Source organism: Thermobia domestica, chromosome 4, assembly GCF_964235325.1.
Source record: "Thermobia domestica chromosome 4, izTheDome1.hap1.1, whole genome shotgun sequence".
Classification (NCBI taxonomy): domain Eukaryota; kingdom Metazoa; phylum Arthropoda; class Insecta; order Zygentoma; family Lepismatidae; genus Thermobia; species Thermobia domestica.
The window spans coordinates 294529568-294548358 of NC_137457.1; the positions used below are offsets into that span (position 1 = coordinate 294529568).

The following is an 18791-nucleotide window of genomic DNA, read 5'->3' on the forward strand; positions in this document are numbered from 1 at the left end:
CGTGAAAGGAACAACACTTACACATGCGTGAAAATCACTCCTCTCCAGTGGTATATGCTGAAAATCTTAAGTGTTTACTGCAGCTTATATAGGATAAAATGTTTACAACACGGCAGGATATCTGGATAGCCTACGTATCATATTTTGATATTTTATAGCGCACGCATAAATACTGTCTTTGTAATAATCAGATATATATTTTACGATGCGAATTGAGTATCTTACCTGAAACTATCACGGCCGAACTCAGAAAATTAAGTCCGAAGAGATGTACCTTATTATCATTTTTTAAAAAAGCAACTGATTTAGAATGTAGTTTTATACGGTGTTAATTTGTTCTGTTTTATCCACAGTAAATACAGAATTTTGAAATTGAATAAAGATTCTACAGACAGCCTGATCCAATACCTGTCTTATTTCCAATATAATACCAAGTTTACTTCAGCTTTTCTTTTCGAAGCTTGCGACTACAGCTGAAGTATGGAAGTCAATAATCGATCAGTGACTGGTTCGACCTACTACCTTCCCTAACCGTTACAGAAAACTAAACTATGGAAAACCTCCTACATGCAACGTGTTATATTTTAAGACCAATAATCACATAAAGAGAATGGAAAATTTCTTACCGCGTGGCCTGCCGCTTGCTGCTGCTTTCATCCATATCGGGACTGATAGGGGAAGGGACGTTACTGAGGGTCGGGAGTCGCGGCCCTCCAGGGGCTGTAGCGTCCTCTGACCCAAGCAGTGTGGACTACGGCAAATACCTAAAAGAAGAAAAAATATCAGCAACTTAGAGATATCTAGAAGTACTATCAATAACTTACAACTTCAAACATATGAACAATAACAATTGAATGTACTCCCAGCGCAATTATATTAGCCTCGATTCCATGGAGGTTCATACTTTTCGCATTAACCTAACATTGTAAGACAATTTACAACTTTCTTGAAAAAAACAGCAATTTCTAGTCACTAAAGCCAGAAATACAGCTATGAAAGCCCATGTTCTAACCATACAATTCCCTGTTCAACATGAGCTAACTGACCAGAAACCTTCGTTGACTATAACATCATGAGTTGAAGTATAGAATTCTATAAACGAAGTTGTAACTAATGAAGAACCGAAAATAAGCAACATTACTAATGAAGAAACAAACCCAACTTTTGTACCCCAGAGTTTCATCCTTTTATTGTATCACTACCTGAAATACCCATTGTTCGCTTCGGGGGCTGTACTTGGAGTCAATGCCTGTGGGAGTATCACCATTAATCTCAGCGACCGTAAAAACTATGGATTTGACACTAAAGCAAACGCCAAATATATAGGCGGGTTGCGCGCGCAACAAAAAGTGGGTGGAGAGAGCAACAGCCAACTAGCAACCTACGCACTTGCCACATTTACATTTTGTCTTGCTCAGTCACTGTCAAGGTTTCATGTTTCGTGCGCGTGTTGAAGATTGGTTACGACAGAACGCAGGCTTTGAGCTGTGGCTAGGTAAACGGCTGTCGTCTGCTTACTCCTGCAACAGGAGGGGAAGGAGGTGGCACATGACAAGGGAGAGTTGACAACAGCGAGCTGTAAGGTGTGCGCGCAACCCGCCTATATTTTTGGCGTTTGCTTTAATATCGGGCATTCTTGTTTATTTTTACGTGTCTCGGTATCCCCCCCACCCAGTGACCCCCGGCCAGCGTCCGAATAGGGTGAATTCGGAAGTTAATGCGATCGGAGTTTCACCATTGATTTCAGCGACTGCGAAAACTATGAATTCGACATTAATCTCGGTCATTTTCTACTACTTTTACATGTCCCGGTAAACCTCCCCCCTCCCCCCTGGTTCGAAATCTGGAAAAAGCTCTTCGTGTTGGTCTGGAGCCTGGACCAAGATACCCGTGACCCAAATTTGGTAACTCTTGGTCCACTCATCTGGTCCCCAGGCGGCACACACACAGACAGACAAACAAACTCTTCATTTTATTTATACAGTATTAGATTTTTATCCCAAAAAGATCTTAATTTTTATCAACTCGCCTGCACGTCATGTCGAGAAGGCATTGCTGTTCCTTTTAGCTACTAACAAAACTCGCTATCAACAATTACAATTTTTAGAAGTATTGATTATTATTTATATAATAAAGGTTTAACTTTAGTCGTATTTTCTTAAAATTTAATTCCTAGAAATAAAAACCCATTCTTTGTGCAATCAAATTTTTGTGCTCTTCTACCGGAAATCGAACCGGGACCACGTGCAAAAAAGCACCACAAACACTGGGAGAAAGCTGACTACAAAAAGCTCTTTTTTTATTTTATTTTATTATTGTCAAGCAACGATTTAACTTCCCGAGCCACTTGAAATGGATTTACCCATTAGGTGAAAAAATAATACGATAAGAGGAAGATAAAGGATCCTCAGAAAATGTGGACAGTACGTTGTCCACACTAGAAAAATATGTATTGAGATCAAATCTCAGGAACCCATCGCACCAGAGGTTTATGCAAATACACGTTCTACCTGATCTGGCGAAATGAGTTTTTCTGACATCCCACTTCACTGACTGATAGTGTAGCACCTTCATTGAGCCACAAGGGTATATATACAGGGGTGGACTGGCCATAATCAAGTACCGGCCCGATGGCCGCTGTGCCCTCCTCGGGAGGGGCTAAGACCCGTTTTAGCCTCGGGAAGGCGCACAGTTTCCTCTCTGAGCACAATTTAAAAAAAAAAAAAAAAAAAACAAAGCTACATAATTATTTTATAAATTCGCTAGCCTTTGGCCAGCTAGGGCTCCATCCCAGACCACGGTATTTGCTCGGCCTGCGGCCTCGCTCTTTCTGTTTTCGGCGTGGGAATGATATTAGATTTACCTCTAAATATATAGATTTGACTCTAATATCGGTCATTTTGGACGATTTTTACATATCACCCTTACCAACCCCACGCTCCGCCCCAAATCCCAGTATTTGCTCGGCCTGCGGCCTCGCTCTTTCTGTTTTTGTCTTTGGGAATGTCATTATAATGATCTTAGGGACCCAGAAATTTATAGATTTGACTCTAATATCGGTCATTTTGGATGATTTTTATATATCAGCCCTCCCGCCCCCACTGCTCCGCCCCCAGGTCCCGTCTTTACTCGGTAGAGCTCCTCCGTGGCTAAGCGGTTAGCATACGCGCCTTTGGCGTGGGAGACCCGGGTTCGATTCCCGGCGGGAGCTCATGTGGTTCGGATTCCACGTTAATCAGTAGATCCACGTCTCATATAGCCTCGCCGCTGAACGGGACGTTAAACTCAAAATCAACTCAACTCAACCCGTCTTTACTCGGGCTACGGCCATGCCCTTTCTGTTTTAGTCTTTGGTGGTACCATTAATGATCTCAGCGACTTCGAAATATATTGACTTGACTCTAATCTCGGTCACTTTGGATCATTTTTACATGTCTCTCCCTCCCACTCCCGCCGTTAGAGGCGCTACATAAAAACAAGACACCGTTCAAGACTTACAGATGAACATCTGGAATCATTGTTCTTTATGAACTCAGAGACATTCTGACCAAAATAGACAACAATCTTATTATTGACAAAATGTGTAAAAAAAGCAAGGAGATGCAAAGGCTCCTTCAAGCATAAAGCAGTGACTTTACTTTCATTTTCCAGTTTTGTTTTTGAATTTCTTTTTTCGCTAGGTAGGTATATAATTCTAAATTTACTTTTGTTAATTTGTAGTAAATGTTTCATGCATACTTTATATTAACGGTTTTAAAAATAGATAAAAAAAAAATAAGTTAATGTTAAGATGAACATAGCTTTAAAAGGACAGAAGTATAAAAAATAGCATAAGCCCCAAACTTAACTCAAATCTTCAGTTATAATTAGGCTGTTAACAAATGTAGCCGAAGAATTTAAACAACTGGTGTGATTTTTGTAGTGTCAGTTAAACTGTGCAGATTTATATAGGCCTAATATACGAGGCGTGTTTTTTAAGTAAGGCCGTTTGAACATAAGTACACAACGAAAGGTTATTTCAAAAAAGTAAATGTATTTTCAGAAAGTACATATTTTACTCTATTTTTCGACATAGTTGCCAAGTTTGTTCAAACACTTATCATATCTCTCAACCAATTTCAAAATACCCTCTTCATAAAAACTTGGTGCCTGCTCCGATAACCAAGAGTTCACTGCCGTTTTCACATCGTCGTCATCATGGTAACGGTTGCCATTGAGGTGTTGTTTGAGGTGGAGGAACAGATGGTAATCGCTCGGCGCAAGATCAGGACTGTAGGGTGGGTGGTCTAAAACTTCCCAGCCAAAACTGTCCAACAAATCGCGGGTCTGACCTGCAGTGTGAGGTCTTGCATTGTCATAGAGAAGAACAATGTCCTTTGTCAGCATGCCGCGTCGTTTGTTTTGAATCGCTCTGCGTAGCTTTCACAGGGTTTGGCAGTATGCTTCTGCATTGATAGTGGTTCCTCGTTGCATGAAGTCGACCAACAAAACACCATGCCTATCCCAAAACACCGACGCCATGATTTTGAGCTGGGACAGAGTCTGTTTGGCCTTCACCTTTACAGGCGAGTGTGTGTGTCTCCATTCCATGCTCTGTTGCTTCGATTCGGGCGTGATATGCGAAACCCATGTTTCGTCTCCAGTTACGATCTGACTCAAGAAGCCGTCACCTTCTTCGTGATAACGAGTCAAGAACTTCATGGCACACTCAAATCTTTGGTTTTTGTGGTTCTCTTTAGGAGTTTCGGGACCCAACAGGAGCACAGTTTCCTAAACTTTAGGTGTTCAGAAACAATTTTGTAAAGCACTTGAGACGGTCCCTTTCCGCTCATGTATAAATCGTTTCATTAAAAAGTATTTCAGTCTTTTTCCTCTCCGTGCGGGAAGGAGAGCTCTGTCATTGTAGTTTTAATTTTTTTTTTTCTTCTTTCTGTTCTAACAATAAATTTAGTTTGTACTGTCCGAAGTAGTCGTCATTGTGTTATGAGATCTGAATATCCCTTAGTTATAAGCTGGATTAACAATATTGGCAAGTGGTCTTCAGAACGAAAGAATTAAACTTTATGGATATTATCAACGGTTACAGTGCTTCTCGCAGTGGTCTCAACAGGAGAAAAGATCCTGATTCAAAGTATAGTTTAATTTTATTTATTTATTTTTTTTTAAATCTGCCTTTCTTCATTATTGCAGATGTTATTTTATTTCTCTTTTATATTTTAAACTTAAGTTTTTTTTTCTCGTTGTGCAAATAGAATTTAAGTTACGGTTGGATAGCCTGGAGTACCTTCAGTACCCAGGAGAATATTCAACCTAGGCCAAATTCTGAGGAAAGGAAGGAAGCGATATAAATCGTTACACACTGATCTCAACACGTCAGGAAATTCGTTTGAGAGACCTGTTATTGTGAAGCGTCTGCTCTCACGAACCCTCGCTTCAACTGAAGCCACCAAATCGTCTGAAATCGAAGAAGGGCGACCGGAGCGAAGGGCGTCCTCATCATGGACGTTCTCAAGGCCATTTTTGAATTCTCGTACCCACTCACGTACTTTGCTTGCACTCATAACAGTATCACCGTACACTTCGCAAATCTGTCGATGAATTTCTGCAGCAGACAGGTTACTTGCTGACAAAAACCGTATCACTGAGCGAACCTCACACGCGGCGAGCGACTTGATAGTCTTAAACATTGTGAAAGCACAGAGCACAACCGTACAGGTCAGCTACAGAATTGAAACTGAGCACAGTTGTTCCCGAGGCATGCCGGTATACGACGCACACGCTAGTTGCGGTATGCGCGCGAACTACTAGTGTCTACAACAAAACGGACCTTACTTAAAAAAATACGCCTCGTATTTAGTACTCAAAGTCTCTGTTTGTTTATGAAAATATTGAATTTGTATAATTCTATCGTGATTAACTGCAATAGTTACTTAATCTTTTGTTGTTTTTTGTGTACTAATTTTCCGTGCAAGCTCCCCGGCACTTTCTTTTATTAGGAAGGGGTATTCCATACAAGCGAAAGCCTCAGATGGACGGCGCCCTCCCAGAGTATGTGACCGCGCCCTTTTCGCATTGCCAGTCCACCCCTGTGTATGTATATATATATATATTAGATGAAGGTTTAGCATTCCATTCAGTAGTGAGGTTATATGAGACGTTGACTTACAGAGTTACATGAGATCCCATCGGAAAGGTAGGTATAATCCAAACTTAAGTTCGTGGGCGCCATTTATGGATAAATTTTAATACACTCTATCCATTATCTACTCGTATAACCTTTAGTCGCAGCGACAGCACCTACAAAAGTAGATAGAAAACAGTCCCGCATATATTTTATAGCTACAAAATAAAACTGATACTGCCCTACATATGCTTACTCTCTACCGAACTAGCATTTTCCTAATTATAAAATCTGTTTCGTAACCTAGAGCGAAGGTACGAACAGCACCAAATGTTAGAGCGCAAGGTTAAGAGACGGGAACTATTTGAAGTCACTGAGCGTTAAAATACGTTAGGCAAGTACATAGTCTATCAGGTGTTCGTTGTCTTTGTATTTTGAGTCCTCATCCAACACCGAGGTTATTAAAGACTAATATTAACACCAGGGTTAAAAAACCCATTTCAATCCAAGTGTAGATCTAATGATAAAATATCGAACTCAACCTAATTTACGGTATGTTTAAAATTTTATTTTAAAAGGTTCAATTGTGTCTTCCCTTTCGCCATTTTATGAATACAAAATATTACAGAAATGTTCCACCTTTAGATTTAGGCAGCAATTTCGAAAACCCCAGGTCACGTCTCAGCTTATTTTCTGTAAGGATTTTATACGCCGAATCCATCCACCCAACTTGAAGGAATCGTGAAATAAATATTTTCGCCATAAATTTTGAATCCAGCTCGCGCCAAGTGGGCTTTGAGATGGGCAAATACCATGTATATGAGTTTTCTCGGGGTTCTCTCATTTCCTCCCACTTCGTTAATTCCACCATTTCATTCATCCTCTCATCATCACCGTCTCCTTTAGCCTACCCCGCATAAGTGTGGGACGTAAAACTTAAAGATTTAATTTTCATTTCATTTCATAAAGTGGCAAGATAAAAACCAGAACGTTATGTGTTATCCATGCTCAAAAATTCACTGTAAATTGTTCACCCGTTTTTCCGTGATAATGAGACAGACGAAGTAGACGTTATTATTATATATTGAAAATATAGAAATTGTCTTACCTCTCCCCCTTCCCAAACCTTAGACGTGGAATTTTCTAAAACGCTGGTGCACGTAGTAGTTTAATTACAACAGGCAAGTTATATACGAAGTTCGCAGTTATACATATCTTTCGAACATGAGAGCTTGTTGAAATACATTAGTTTTGGAATACATATTAAAACCTCCCTTTAGATACACATTCTAATGAAAGTGACATGATAAAAAAAATAACAAAATAAAAAAAAGCCTCGATCCAAGTGCTATTTTCAAAAATGCATTTCAAATGGTTTAGCTTGAAGAGAGAATGTCAATTTTAACATGAGAGAAAAAATATGGAAATTTCTCCTTTTCTTCTTTCTCTCTTCAACTATAGGTTGGTGAGCAACATGGAAATTATAAAACTTTTCTCTCCCTGGGGAGAGTGTTTTACCTTTTGATAAGGTCACTTCTTCATAACTGTATCTAGATATTCTATCCTTGGTCTTCCTCTTTCTGGTGTCCCTTCTGACTTTCCCTCTATCAACGCGGTGATGCAATCGGAATACCGAATAAGATGGCCAAGCATGCTGTTTCTTCTTTTTCCTATTATCTTCATGATCTGTCGTCCTTTATTAGCTTCCTTTAGTACGTCTTTATTCCTTTTCCTTTCGGTCCACGATACGCGCAGCACTCTGCGCCAACACCACATTTCATATGCCTGCAGCTTAGATATTTAAGCTTTTCTCAATGTCCACATCTCTGATCCGCAAAGCACCACGTTCTATACCAGAGCCTTCTAATAAATCCTTTTCCACCGTTCAACAACTCTTCGTTGATGTCAGAGAAGGAATTTTTGAAAACACTACAACAGATGTTCCATTTTTTTTTTATTTCTGAGTTTATGTACCAAGTTTTATTTTACTAACTTGAGAGCATCCTGAAACAATATTTTTGGCATATATTTTGATCCCTCACGCCCTCCTTAGGGTACACATTTTAATCGAAGTCAATACGATATGTACAGTACAATCCTGAACTAAAAACTGTGAGTATCGAATGTTAAATAGATTCAAGCTTTCTCATCGTTTCCTGTACAATGTGAAATGTTCATAACAAAGTGAAATCTTCACGTTATAATTCGCCCCTCCTTTCCCACCCTCAATCGAAATAGTTTGTCTCAGGGTTGGCTGGTTTAAACTAAGGTGGTTTAAACCAAAAAACGAAAAATGTTCGTAAAAGTGTAAGGGTTCGTAAAATCTTAGTGAACACATATTTGTGGGTTATCACGTTTCACTCCCGTATATTATTCGTATTATACTCAGACCTACATTCCCAATTCATTACTCTAAGAGATTATACTACAAAAGCAGCTTCTATAAGTTTATGAATGCTTCTTTTGTGATTTGTTACAGTTTGTTATTATTGTTATGCAGTTGCAATCAATGAAAAATTCTAAATATTGTTTCGTTTTAATAATGTTTACTGTTGATAAAAAATATCGAAATGCAGTACTTTTTTGAGGGAGTCATACAAACCCCACGAGAGGCATTTATCGAAATAGAAGAATCTTTGGTATTTACTTATGTATAAATGAATCAGAGACAAAGTGGGCTCAAGTAATTCTTATCTTTATTCACTTTTCTTACTGATACGCAATTAAGTCCTTGTATTTCTTTAACTTGGACTAAATTAGTTCTTCTGTACTCTGCATTATTTTGAAATTGGCCATATGTAATTCAGTATAATGGTTTCATTTGTACAACTGATTTATCTTTTTGTCCTTCTGAAATGGCTCTTGACAATTATATTAACACATAGGTAAAAATCAATACAACGTATTTTTATCAGGAGCCCTTCGTAAATGAGTCGGCAGACGTATCGCATTTGTGGCCAATTAGTTCCCGATTTCGAGTTCAAATGGAGGGCAATTTCTCTTGGATGTAAGCCGAGAAGTGGTTTGGATTTCGCTTTAAGTTTATACAGCCCCTTCCAGCAGAACCCGGTTGTTGCATAATAACACCACGGCGAAGCAAACTTATTTCTGTCCACATGTGATATAAATAGATAGAGCAAATTATTTAAACCAAAAAAATAGGTTTTTCTGTTTTTTCAATAAAATCCATGGTTTTTGCCAACCCTGTTTATCTCCTGGCACATTAACGCAAGAGATGCAATATCTTTCTTTGTGAAACCAAGGGCCCTGGGCGGAGGAGCTCTCATAATTTATACGTCAGGGAAACCGGCAACCATCATTTCTGGATTGGTGAATGCGTCTGACTTTTGAAATTTTGCGGCCTGCCTCAGGCATTACTTACTTACTTTCTTCCTTTGTAAAGTATCAAATTTCACACGTTATCATTATTATGCTGTGCTATTTGCAATCTGCACTTACCCTGAAATGCGACATTTTGTTGTATGAAACAATTTTCTGGATTCACACCACGATAACACTTCCTCCCTCCATCATATTTTGCTTGTCGATATGTGATTTCATCTCGGCTTGATTTCTTATGCCGGCTTCACACACACACACACACACAAAAAAAAAAAAAAAAAAAAGTTGGAACCGTAGATTTTCTCTAAATCTTACACTTTTGTTGTTCGCTTCCAAGAACCTTACGTTCTACTTGAACTCTACAAAACCAATCCATACTAGCATAATTTCGCCCTTGCATCTTTCTGTATTAACCTGTCCCTATCCCGCTCTCCTCCCCCTTCCCCCCCAAAAAAAAATTACCAACACTAATCATTAGTCGGAATTTTCTCGCTTCCACAAAACTGATCGGTACCATTCCTGTTTACATAACTAAACTTGAATTCTTTCCTGAATCACGAGTTCTTCAAAAAGTGTACAACTAGTGCCTTATAAACGGTACCAGGGCTTTGCCGTTATATGACGTACATAGTGCGGAAATGGCACAGAAACGTCATTGCAAAAAATACCAACTACCCTGTTTCAGTTGGCCACTAAAAAGCACCAATGGTATGTAACTGACGCAGAACAGGGAAAAGCCGGCGGACCGCCCTGTAGCGCATCAGCGACGGTGGGTATGCGCATAAGAGAGGATAATGGAAAGACACTGTGTTCCTGTTAGTAAATGCCTTACGCATCCGAGTTTCAGCCTTACGAATCACGCCAATACACTGCATTGACATACGGTACGAATTAAGTTCATTATGGCCTCCTTACGGATCATTACGTACTTACAAGCAGTTTGAATTATCTTTTAACATTTTTAGGGCTGTCAGAGGTAATATCCCATATATTTTTACCTATATATTACTCTTTTGAAATAACATCCAATATTTCTTACGTAAATTTTACAAACCTACTGACACCTAAACTGGGACAGCACAAATTGATAGATATCTACAATTTCATGAACTAATGCGTTAGTATTATTTTTTTACTTTTTAAGCACTTCTGAACCCCATACATAAATTAGAATGAACATTTCTACCTCCAGAAAATCACTTCAAGAATGAATTTACATACAGATAAAAGTATTCAACCCAAACGTAAACAGAGGCCTTTATTTTTACTCGTAAAGGAAGAAAATTGTATTTCGTCGTGGCATATAAAGAAATAACCACTCGACCGCAACCTTTGCTTCTGCGATACTGTGGTCACACCTCACTCGAATGAGTAATTAAAATTTCCCATGGCTTAACTTCTCTACACTTACCTTTTGCTTCAAGCTTATACGCAGTATATATGGTAGCAATTGTTTGACAATCTTCCCTATCGTACTACGTAAAATAATAGCAGGAAACTGTGTCGTCACAATTTCCTAATAAATGTTAGTTGCGCCGTGCCAAACCCACTAGACAAATTGGATACGATAAGGAAGTACAATATACACATGCACATACTAGCACACGCCTATTTTAAGTACACACCTGTTATAAGATAATGGGAATTACTACAATGGCTTCGTTCAGATATACATCGGCTATTTTAGCTTCTTATTTAATGATAAAAGATAAAATTGCTTCTTCTGAAACTCTATCTTCCCACCAGAAGCACAAAAAAACACAACGATGCGAACCACCAGAGTACACTACATTTACTCAATTGACAGTGTTGCCGAAAGTTATTCGAAAAGGAACAGCGCATGACAGATAAATAATCCATGATAACCATTAGAACTTGATTGAAAAAAAAAAAAAAATGTATCGATAGAAAAACAGACACATATCCATTCATCTGGTAGGTAGATTTATTGCAACTATACATCTCCAATATATTAAACAGTTTTATATACAACATATTGATCCACGAATTAAATTATGAACAAAAAGCTGTATGTCCCCTTACGGAAAACATTTTCCCCAGGACCACCTCCTACTGAAACCCTCACTGATAATACGAATATGATAATCAACTTAAAAGTATTTTTAAAAAATATGAATAAAGGTGAACCACCTTTTAACCCTTTGGGGATCTTATGGTACATTTTGTACCATACGGGGTGTTTCAAGGTACATTGCGTTATAACTCTCCTATTTGAGCTTTTTCGTCCGATTTTTTTTTTTCCAAGTCCAGAGGCATTGTAGAAGACATTACGTATGGTTTCACACCTTCCTGCGTCGAGACATAGGAGGTGATGACGTCATAATTCTAAAATTTATATTTTCGTGTAATACTTTTTGGAGGGGTTTATGTAAAGTATTTTTGGCGGGCTTATTTTTGCACGTAGAAGATTGAAATTTTGCACAAACATGCAGTCCACCGAGTAGTATTTACCAGATTTTTTTCAGATTTCTGCGTTAAAACAGGGGGGATCCAGAGGGTCAAAAAGTTGAAAAAAGGGATATTTTTACCCCAAAATCCCGTTTTCCTCATTTTCCCGCCTTAAATACATGATGGAGACAAGTGAATGGTACCGCCTGAAAGGCAGTTCTATTCTGAAGAGAATGATGTGCGACACATGGCCCTAGGGTAATTAGAGAAGTGTCAGGGAATTTTTACCAAAATATACTTCTGTATAGGGGAATTTTGGACATTTTCGGTATTATTTTTTGCGGGCTTATTTTTGCACCTAGAAGATTGAAATTGTGCACAAACATTCAGTCCACCGAGTAGTATCTACCAGATTTTTTAATCAGATTTCTGCGTTAAAACAGGGGGTACAGAGGGGCTAAACCTTGAAAAGGGAAATTTTACCAAAAAATCCCTTTCACGGGATTTTCCCGCCTTAGATACATGATAGGTACAAGTGAATGTGCCTGAAAGGCAGTTCTATTCTGAAGAGAATGATGGGCGAGACATGTCCCTAGAGTATTTAGGGATGTCTCAGGGAATGTTTAAAAATTTCCCTCTGTAGAAGGGAATATGGGACATTGTCGTTTTTTTTTTTTTTTTTGGCGGGCTTACTTTTGCACCTGGAAAATTGGAATTGTGCATAAACATTCAGCCCACCGAGTAGTATTTACCAGATTTTTTCAGATCTCTGCGTTAAAACAGGGCGTCCAGGGGGGGCTAAAAGTTGAAAAAAGGATATTTAGACCCAAAAAATCCCGTTTTTACTCATTTTCCCGCCTTAGATACATGATGGAGACACGTGAATCATACCGCCTGAAAGGCAGTTCTAAGCTGAAGAGAATGATGGGCGAAACATGACCCTAGGTTAATTAGGGATGTCTCAGGAAACTTTTTACCTGAGATCATGGTGTTTTACGGTAATTTGGGGCATGGTGGGAATTCCTGATAAAATTTCTCTCGTCCTTGGTATTCAAGATAGAAACTTGAAATTTGGCACACACATTCAGTATACCAAGTACTATTTCTCAGATTTTTTTAGATGGCTACGTTCACTCGGGGGGGGGGGCGGGGGGGCCAAAGTTCGAGAAAAAATTTTCCCTCCGAAATTTTCACTTTGACATTTTTTTCCCGCTTCTGGTATATGGTATGAGCATGCAAATGGTACCATTTGAAAGCCAGCTCTATTCTGAAGAGAATGAGGTATGAACCATGATCCTAGCATAACGATGCAGTAGCTGCTTGACTGAAAGTCTAAAAAATAGCCCAAAAACACATGATCCCAAAAGAGTTAATATATAGTGGAAATATTCTGCACCGCTTTTTGTCAACGCAACGCAAAAGTTGCATTACACTTCGTGATAATCCAGATAACCGTTATAGGTGATAGCTTTTTACATTTTTTACGCTGTATTGAGGTACGCAAAATTTTGCGAAGACTGGTTACGGTTTCAATTATAAACAAAGAGCGCAATGAATTATTGGTAGTCCATCAATACATACAATCAGTTAGGAATAAACAAATTGATCTAGAAATTATTGAGTTGAGTTGATTTTGAGTTTAACGTCGCTTTCAGCAGCGAGGCTATATGAGACGTGGACCTACTGATTAACGTGGGATCCGAAACACATGAGCTCCCTCCGGGAATCGAACCCGGGCCTCCCAGATCTAGAAATTATGTTAGAGATGTATTAGGCCTTATTCAGAGTCGTTTTGACTTATGTTTAGCGTGATACTAAACGCCTGACTACTGCAGGAAACATATGTTAGTCAAACTGTTTACTATGACACTAATAACTCGTCAGGACGACTCTGCTTAAGGACCATTATGATTCTCAGAACACTGGCATGAGGTAAATGAAGAAATAATTATTTCGGGTTATAATTTGATTTCTAGTTATTGTAGAAATACAATGAAGTGTGGGGTGTTTACATACTAATGAAAAACACATACTGCAGTAGAGTTACCAAATAAAACAACTAATCAAATTATTCTTGTAGTGTATCGCACCCAGACTCCAATGTACATTCTTCAAAAAACTACAACTGGTTTTAAGTTAAGTTACCAATAAATATGATACAATTGTACTATGTGGTGATTTTAACACAGGTACAAAAGAATAAACCACAATGCGTGGTTAGGGATGCGCACAAGATTTGTAGCTGTCTCGTCTCGAAAATGTGCTGTAAAAATGATGTCTCGACTCGAAAAATGTATATTTCTCTATTAGAAGAGCCGTGTCTCGACTCGAATTCTGTCAGGAAAATCCTGTCTTGACTCGCCTCGTGCGCATTCCTATGCGTGATACATTCCTCAATATTTTATCAAGTTTTAATTTACATATGACAATGTTTGAGCCAACTGATTTCACGAGATCTTCCTGCAGTTCAATTGAAAATATATTTACAAATCATCGAAATTGTTACAGATCCCATACTCTTAATATGGCATTGAATAACCAAGTAGGACAAGCGTTGTATTTGACACGTTTATCCAAAGATAGCGAACAAACTATAAAGATGTTAGGGAAAAGATACTATAACAAACAAAATATAGCAAAATTTTTCTGCTTGAAAGCGAAAATTTTGTAAATGACGAAGCTGTCAATCTTAACGTTAATGACATGTACAGATATTTTACTCATAAATTTAAACTAGTATTTGAAAGCGACTTCCCTTTATCTAATGGAAAAGTAAACAACACACGTAACAAACTGTGCATTACACATGATATTAGGGTTTCTAGTATGGAACTAAAAGAGCTGTTCAAACTTACAGGTTCGGTTCGGTGGTTACCGAGCCGTGAGCCGAGTCGTTTCTTATCTGTATTTATATATATTTAAAATGTATGTATATGTGTGTGTTTCAGCATGAGTTTAGAACACTGAGCAACTTTAAGCAAAGTACTGTTGGGAAAAGTCCCCCTAATTAGTGGTGTCAATCGGCTAGAATCGAGCCATGAACCTAGGGATGGTATCGAGACGAGACGAGACGATACTTTGTACAGTCTCGGTCTCGTCTCGGTTTAAAAATAACTGTCTCGGTCTCGTCTCGAGTCAAAAATCGCCGTCTCGGTCTCGGTCTCGTCTCGGTCAACAAATGCTTGTCTCGATCTCGGTCTCAGTCTCGATGGCCAAATCTCGGTCTCGTCTCGGTCTCGTCTCGAAAGTCTCGAAATAAATAGGTGAAATTAAAATTGTAAAATTATTATTATTGTAAAGTCTGTCGTTTCTGATTCTTATTTTTGGCCTTATTCTTGACTTAGAATTATAGTATGTTGTACTTCTTCAGAGCTAATTTGCTAGTGTTGATGCCTTCCATGCGTGTGTTACAGTTTCAATAGTAGTAGTGGCCCCCGTATGCGCGAATGACTCATCCTCACTCTCTTTTACGACCAGGATATTTGAACTTCGTTCCCTTTTACGGCTAAGATGAATGCTTTGGTACCTCGATTCTGATTGGCTGAGAGAGGTCACGTGACGTTAGGCCCCGCCCACGCGGGAAATTCAAATTTTCAGGTCACGTGGTATGACGTCATGAGTCACCCCGACCTCACCCTGGATTTTTGAAATTTGTTCCCTTTTACGGGTAAGATGTGTGTTTCTGATTGGTTGATAGCTGTCACATGATTTTACACCCTGCGATATTTGAAATTCGTTCCCTTTTACGGGTAAGATGAGTGTTTATGATTGGCTGATAGAGGTCACGTGATCTTAGGCTCTGGGATTTTTTAAAATTCGTTCCCTTTTATGGGTAAGATGAATCCTTTGGTACCACGATGCTAGAGGTCACGTGATCTTAAGCCCTGTGACTTTTGAAATTCGTTCCCTTTTTATGAGTAAGATGAGTGCTTTGGTACCTCGATTCTGATTGGCCGACAGAGGTCACATGATCTTAGACCCGCCACACACCCCATGAGTGAAATATAGAGCGATATGTCGGTGATCACCCTAGACCTGGATTTTTTTTTTTTTAATGGTTATCCTTAAAGTTCCCATGAAGGGTTCAACCTCCTCCTTAAATAACCCTTTTTTGGTATCATGATATTGTACTGAAGTTTACATTAAATATTATCGTTCTCTTTGACAGATAAGATGATTACCAGCTTTTTTACCTTGGTGGAGATCATGTCCTTGAATTAGTAGCCTATGTCTCTGGAAGTAACAATGGTGAAAGAGAGGTGTCGCTTGTAGATTTCTTATAACACATTGTTGTGAGTTTAAGCGATTTTTTAAACGCTCAGTAAGCGCTTCATTAATGGAAACAGTGTTGCCAGATTTTTTTCTACCTAAACTGCTCCGATTCTTTTCGAAACGGTTCCGCAGAGTACAAGAAATTTTAAACTAAAAAATTTTTCGAACTAAAAAAATTTTGTAACTAAAAAAATTTTAAACAAAAATTTTCAAACAAAAAATTTTGAAACAAAAAAGTTTCAAACAAAAAATTTTCGAACCCAAAAAAAAATTTCGAACTAAAAAATTTTGAAACAAAAAAGTTTCAAACAAAAAATTTTCGAACCCAAAAAAATTTCGAACTAAAAAATTGAAACAAAATTTTGTCGAACTAAAACATTTTTAAAAACAAAAGTTTCGAACTAAAGATGTAAATCACATCTAAAAATTTTCAAATCAAACTTTTTATCGAACTAAACTTTTAAAATTTTCGAACTAGAAATTTAAACCAAGTTTAAGAAAAAATCCTAAGAAATGTTTTTTTCAGGAATCGAACTCAGGTCTTTCAAACCAACTTCTAGGGGTACAAAATTGCCAAAATATAAACGTAAGCAATACGTTATACCACGTGTTTGGTTTTCGACCTAATTTATCTCCTTGGATGAGGTCCTATTACCTTATATAGTTATATGGTCAAGTATAGGGGTCCATTATCTATCATAAGACATGGGTACATTGGTGCACCCCTTGAAAAATTTGGGAAGAGTACCTTGGCCCACCCCTTAAATTTTGGAAATTGCCAAATCTAAAAATTTGGTGTGGTAGCCTAGGACCATAGTATGTACCTCTATCAGTATTGGGTGTCTATGTCGTTCCCTTTCATGGGTAAAAAATTGCCAAAAATTCAAATTTCGGGGGTTTTTGACGTAATTTATCACCTTTGATGAGGTGTTATTACCCTATATAGTTATATGAGCGTATACAGGAGTCTATTATCTTTCATAAGATATGGGTACATTGGTGCACCCCTTTAAAAATTTGGGAGGGGTACCTTGGCCCACCCCTTAAATTTTGGAAATTGTCCAATTTAAACATTTGGTATTATAGTACAGGACCCTAATATGTATTATGATAAATTTGGATGGTCCACCTCGTTCCCTTTTAGGGGGTACAAAATTGCCAAAATATAAACGTAAGCAATACGTAGTACCACGTGTTTGGATTTTGGTCGATTTTATCCCCGTTGATGAGGTCCTATTACCTTATATGGTTATATGGGCGTATACAGGTGTCCATTACCTTTCATAAGACATGGGTACATTAATGCACCCCTTGAAAAATTTGGGAGGGGTACCTTGGCCCACCCCTTAAATTTTGGAAATTGACCAATTTAAACATTGGGTATTATAGTATAGGACCCTAATATGTATTATGATAAATTTGGATGGTCCACCTCGTTCCCTTTTAGGGGTATAAAATTGTCAAAAATATAAACGTAAGCAATACGTTGTACCACGTGTTTGTTCTTTTGGCCCATTTATCCCCTTGGATGAGATGTTATTACCTTATATGGTTATATGGTCATGTATAGGGGTCCATTACCTTTCATAAGACATGGGTATATTAATGCACCCCGGGAGGGGTACCATGGCCCACCCCTTAAATTTTGAAAATTGCCCAATTTCAACATTGGGTATTATAGTATTGGACCCTAACATGTATTATGCTAAATTTGGGTGGTCCACCTCGTTCCCTTTTAGGGGTACAAAATTGCCAAATTTTAGTACAACCACATGTTTGGTTTTTTGGCTCATTTTATTCCCTTGGATGAAGTCCTATTACCTTATATGATTATATGGTCATGTATAGGGGTCCATTATCTATTATAAGACATGGGTACATTGGTGCACCCCGGGAGGGGTACCTTGGCCCACCCCTTAAATTTTGGAAATTGCCCAATTTCAACATTTGGTATTATAGTACAGGACCTCAATATGTATCATGATAAATTTGGATGGTCCACATCGTTCCCTTTTAGGGGTACAAAAATTGCCAAAATATAAACGTTGTACCACGTGTTTGTTTTTTTGGTCCATTTTATCCCCTTTGATGAGATTCTATGATTACAGGGATCTATTTCCTATCATAAGACATGGGCACCCTTCTTAAATTTTGGCAATGGGGGGTCCACTGAAATTGTCCAATTGAAGCATAGTACAGGACCTCAATATGTTTCGGTGGTCCTATTACCAAATTTGTTTAGTACAACCACGTGTTCGGTTACTGACTCAATTAAGGTTATAAGGTATGGATGGGTATCCCCTTTCAATTTGGTAGGACCCTTCGGGTGTAGTACAGTCACGTGATCGATGATTTGGTTTTAATGCGCGACGAGGTCCCTGGTCAATGTTCTCTAGGAATTAGGTGGAAACTTTGCACAGGGTTCTCGTCTTATATCGCACAGTTCTTTAGGAGAATCTGATAACGTTGTATATGGAATGGACAATAAAAACACATAAATAAGCATAAATTGTATTTTATTCATTTTTCTGGTTTCTTCTTTTTCTTTCTTATTGACAATGTTTGTATATTGAGCTGGGTTTCTTCATTAGACTGCCTCCTCTTCTTGATTGCGATGATTTGTTTCCATGTTTTGCAGCATAGCACC

The 18791-nt window shown here is 38.3% G+C and overlaps 1 protein-coding gene across 4 annotated transcripts in view; it reads right to left on the reverse strand.

Annotated features, from left to right (window-relative positions):
• Positions 1–11269, reverse strand: part of krz (beta-arrestin protein kurtz) — an 86367-nt gene extending 75098 nt beyond the window's left edge. For 3 of the 4 annotated variants that reach the window (XM_081756229.1, XM_081756228.1, XM_081756227.1), the window contains exons 1-2: positions 11089–11269; positions 627–764 (exon numbers count right to left, since the gene is read on the reverse strand). In XM_081756229.1, the coding sequence (XP_081612355.1) occupies positions 627–661 (35 nt within the window). In that variant the 5' untranslated portion in view covers positions 662–764; positions 11089–11269. Of the gene's footprint in view, positions 1–626; positions 765–10874; positions 11017–11088 lie in introns of those variants that run through there. The other variant, XM_081756230.1, reaches the window with a different exon arrangement.
• Between the last annotated feature and the right edge of the window lie 7522 nt (positions 11270–18791).